We start from the raw sequence: 4,664 nt of genomic DNA, 5'->3' as shown, positions 1-4,664 counted from the left end.
CAGCCCACCACTCCCCATTTATTATTATCAAGTAGTCATGGAAATTTTTTTGTTTTGATTTGTTTTTCTGAGTTTTGTTTTGTTTTTGCTACTGGGAATTGAGAAATTTTCTTATTTGATTGTTATAGAATCCCATTTTGGGGGGTAATACCAAGTATAGCATCTTTTTTAATTCTTCAACATGGGCTTACATTAAAATATAATAATAATAATTAGTAGTAGTAGTAGTAGTAGTAGTAGTAGTAGTAATAGTAGTAACAGGAATTGAACGTAGGGCCTCAACTTGCCAGGCAGGCATTGTGCCACTGAGCTATATTTCCAACTCTATTTGGTGAAAGAATTTAATCAGTAAAAATACTTTGTAGCAGCTGAGATAGAGAAAGTCCAGAAAACCTGTCAGGCTTTTATGATTACACCCACAGCACTATTACTCAAACAAATGATTGGTTATGTGGTAATCTTCGGAAAGTAGATACTTGCAATCAGGTGTTCATTTCAAAGAAAAACTTGACCAGGTCTCCTCCTACATGATTTCTTCTGCTAGAGAAAAATATCCCTCCCTTCACACTCAACCTCCATTCACTGTCACACCTTATTCACAGTGTGACTTTTTCATAGTTCATACTTTTGCGAACCATTGTTTTAAAGAATGACGTTAGATCACAAGCTTCATCTCTCAGACTTGTAACCACGTCATCAAAACAGGACATTGATGCACTAGTTTTATAAAAACAAGGACAAATAACTCACGAGTTTATCTTTATTGCCCCGTTTTAGTCCTATAATAAAGCAGAAGAAAGAAGTTTGGTTACTATTTACCTATTTCAGGGCAGCCTAGGGCAGCTCTGCTTCACTCAGGGTGTTCGAGACAAGCCGTGGGTTGGATGCCCACACTCTAAAGTGAGGAATTGTGGCCTGCTCAGCTCTCAGATTCCTCAGCCTTCTGTGTGGCCTGGCCTCGTCTTAGTCTGTGTCTTAGAGTGGTTGAGAAGGCTGTGATGTGCACTGCAGCCCAGCCCCTCGGTCTGTCTCCAGTTCCTCCATGAAGCCTGTAAAAGTACCCCACCCTGATGAGTTTTCTGCATTCTCCTCAGAGCCCTACGTGCTTGGCATGTCGGCCCTTGGTTTTTCTGCACCCCCTCTGGGTCATGTACCTTAGTCCAACAGAAGACAGCAGATTGACTGGCTTCCAGGGGGAGACATTTCAACTTTCATCCATATCCTGGCACCTGGCCCAGCACAATTTCTCAAGCTTCCATTAAGTTCCTTCCAGGTCTCCTGACCCCCTCCCTGGGCATCATCTAGGGGTGAGAGGAAGGGCAAATAGGGCTGTTGCTTCCACTGTGTCTGTTCTACCCCAGCTGCTCCTTCTGGCCTTTGGCTATAATTGATAGATTAGGCAGCAGAGAGCAGAGGGCAGCCATATGCTCCAAAATACAGAGGCTGACCTGCTTGCTTCCCAGGGTGTGGTGAGAATTGCTCCCTGGTCCTAGGTGCCTCAAGTGACGAGTGCTGCCTGGTGTGTTTTGAGGAGACAGGTGATGTGCAGGGCAACCATAGGGCTGCTGAGTAGGGATGCACTTTTCTCCCTGGCCATTGCCATGGCAGTTTTCATGCTCCTGGTAGAACTGACGCACCAGCGCCAATGCTGTGCTTCTTGCTACCCACAGGCCCTGTGGCACTGCCCCTCCTGGGCAACCTGCTACAGATAGACCTGCACAACGTACCATACTCCTTCTCCAAGGTAAGCGAGTTAGTGTGGAGGCCAGAACAGGTCATGGGGACCCTTAGCAGCAGATAGTGGTTGATGAGGCCACAGGCTGGAGAGGCACATAGAACCCTGAGAGGAAGCAGGTGGCCTGGCTTCCCTGGGGAGGACACATATGAGTGCCCTATGGGTGCAGGGTGACAGGATTGAGTCTGCACCCTGAGGAAGAGAACAGTGGTGGGGATGTGGGACAGACAGGCAGAATACTTTTACTTTCTCATTATAGAGGTGTGGGAGGACACAGGCCTGGAGCTGGAGCAGGATAGGCAGAGGACATGGTGCATCATGGGAGACATTGGAAGTTATGTATGACCCATGTCCATTCTGATGCTATCACAGGAACAACTCTTGCAATCGGGAGGATCAGCTACCAGAGCAGCATTTGTCAGGAAATTGAGTTTGACAGGTGTCAGGACCTGCTTCACATCTCACACTGCAGTAATTTGGGGTCTCGCATGACCCTGAAATTCCTCAAACATAAAGGAGGATGCCAGTAAACCCTACTTACGATATTATGTCTCTAGTGAGTCATATTTGGAGGTGGGATCTGGATGTAGAGTGATCCTTTGATCTTTGAGAATGTGAACCAAGTTTAAAGATGGCAGGCCTTGGGCAGAAGCGGCACTTCCTGGGAGAGGGCTCGACCAGCATGAATGAGGCTGTGCATACCAGCCACACTGCCACGAAGAAAAGCCAAAAGGGCACCAAGTATTATTTCTGCACCACTCCACATATGCAGGAAGGTTTGTGCAGCAGGGCTAAGTTCTGGAATGAGCACAGGTTGTCAGATTTCATGGAGAAGTTGATGTAAGGAGCACCCCACCCCACCCCTGCAGTTTCGGCGCCGCTTCGGGGACGTGTTCAGCCTGCAGCTCGCCTGGAATCCAGTGGTTGTATTCGATGGGCTGGCGGCTGTGCATGAGGTGCTGGTGAATCACAGCGAGGATACTGCAGACTGGCCACCAGTGCCCATCAGTGAACACCTGGGCTTCGGTCCACGATCCCAAGGCAAAGGGTGGTGGGCAGAGAAAGTAGTAGGGTGTGACGTGGGTGGCTGTGGTCTAATGAAGGTTACGATCTGCTGGGGGCAGGGATGTGATCAAGGGACACAAGGTAATACAGATAAAATCTACAGATTAAGCCTTGAAATAGAGCCTGACAATTAAGACTGAAAGTGCAGTGTGTCAGAGTGGAGACTCTGCCCTGAGGAATAGAAGAATGGTGGGAGGTTGAAGGACACAGCCAGATAGGGTCAATCACTTGCATACTGTGCTGTGCCTGTGTCCTTCCCCAGCTTGGCCACTCCCAGGAGGGAGCAGGAGCACTCAGGTCACCTGATTCTGGGATCCATAGGTGCTGCCATCCCATCCTGATGTGAGTGCTGCTGAGTCTATACCACAGGCCCCTCATTAGTAGGATCAAAATTAAAACATGTCTAGTGTATTAATGGAGGCAATACCAAGAGAAATGGGTGATACAGTGGGACCCATGGCAGTGTGCCACTTACAACTGCACTGAGATCTTAGAGGGTGCTGGAAGTATCTGGGACTGAGAGTTAACTGCAAGCTTGTGCACCTGACAGATTGTGCTGATATTGTAGCAGGGGTTCCTGGTGCCCCCACCACCTTCCTACCATCCATCCATTACCAGGGGACGGGGTTAATTTGAACCTGTCCTCCATACTGAAAGATGCAACCGTCTGGGAGAAGCCCTTCCACTTCTACCCAGAACACTTCCTGAACACCGAGGGCCAGTTTGTGCAGCATGAGGCCTTCATGCCATTCTCAGCAGGTACTTCGGGGCCCCTGGCTCCTTGGTCCCTTGGTAGGATGCGTTTCAGAAGCAAAGCCCGGGCCCCAGGCTGACTGAGACCCATGCCCACCCACAGGCCGCTGCGCATGCCCCGGGGAGCCCCTGGCCCGCATGGAGCTCTTCCTCTTCTTCACCTGCCTGCTGCAGCGCTTCAGCTTCTCAGTGCCCAAGGGACAGCCTCTGCCCAGTGACAACAGTGTCTTTGGGTTCTTGAACACCCCATCACCCTACCAGCTCTGTGCTGTATCCCGCTAGAGGAGAGTCCAAACCTTGAGCTTGGCTTCATTTGGGGCCCTGATATGAAATAAAATCATCTGTGTGGCTGCAAACCAGTGTTTGGTTGTCACCCCCCTCCAGCCCTGGTCTCTGATGTGTCCTTAGCCACTCATGAATGGGAACCCTAATCCTAAACTATTCTTTTTTTCCCCCCATAATTTTATTGAGAAACAAATAGCAATGAAACAGTTTCAAATCAAACCTAATCTATTCTTGCCTGGCCACTGGAGTCTAGGAAACATTTAGGAAAACTGCTCCTCAGCTGTGGACAGCTCAACCCTTTTCACTCATGAGACTTCTGGCTCTGGGTTGTTCCCAACCCCCAGAGAACCCTTGAGCTCCAGGGCTCTCAGGTAGGGCTTTAGTGTAAATGGGCTCTGCTCAGAATCTGCATAACGTTTTCAAGGGAGACAGACAGTCGTGGTGGTTCCAAGACCCCCCTCACATATAGTGTATTTCCAAGTTTCACAGAATTGGAAAGACTGTTCCACTCAGTGGGCAACTTAGGACTAGGACAGGATATAGATGCAAATCAGCATCAGTAAAACATGCACTGGGCAGAGTGCAGGAAGACTGGCAGTAAAACAGCCAGCTGTGCTGTTTAAGGAATGTTGTCCAGACTGTGGGCAGATCTTTGTCCACAAGGTGGGACTCACATGTACTGGCCCACAGATTTAGCTCTCCACAGAAATGCAGCCAACCCTGGGTCCAAGGATCTTCCCTGTCAGCAGGGAGCTCACACATGGGTGACCTCAGTGATTAACTCAACATCTACTCCAGAGTTAGAAAGAGTCAGCCTGAAACCCCC

The 4,664-nt window shown here is 49.1% G+C and overlaps 1 protein-coding gene across 2 annotated transcripts in view; it reads left to right on the top strand.

Annotated features, from left to right (window-relative positions):
* Nucleotides 1-4,664, top strand: part of LOC101565044 (cytochrome P450 2D16-like) — a 39,587-nt gene that overhangs the window by 21,115 nt on the left and 13,808 nt on the right. Inside the window, exon 10 of one of the 2 annotated variants that reach the window (XM_023702650.1) lies at nucleotides 3,669-3,850. The exons of the other annotated variant lie outside the window; for it this stretch is intronic. Coding sequence (XP_023558418.1) covers nucleotides 3,669-3,835 — 167 coding nt within the window. The 3' untranslated portion in view covers nucleotides 3,836-3,850. Of the gene's footprint in view, nucleotides 1-3,668; nucleotides 3,851-4,664 lie in introns of those variants that run through there. 2 annotated transcript variants of the gene reach the window in all.

This window comes from Octodon degus, unplaced genomic scaffold (genome assembly GCF_000260255.1).
Source record: "Octodon degus isolate 3935 unplaced genomic scaffold, OctDeg1.0 scaffold00156, whole genome shotgun sequence".
NCBI classification, from domain to species: domain Eukaryota; kingdom Metazoa; phylum Chordata; class Mammalia; order Rodentia; family Octodontidae; genus Octodon; species Octodon degus.
This window is presented reverse-complemented; position numbering and strand designations above follow the sequence as displayed.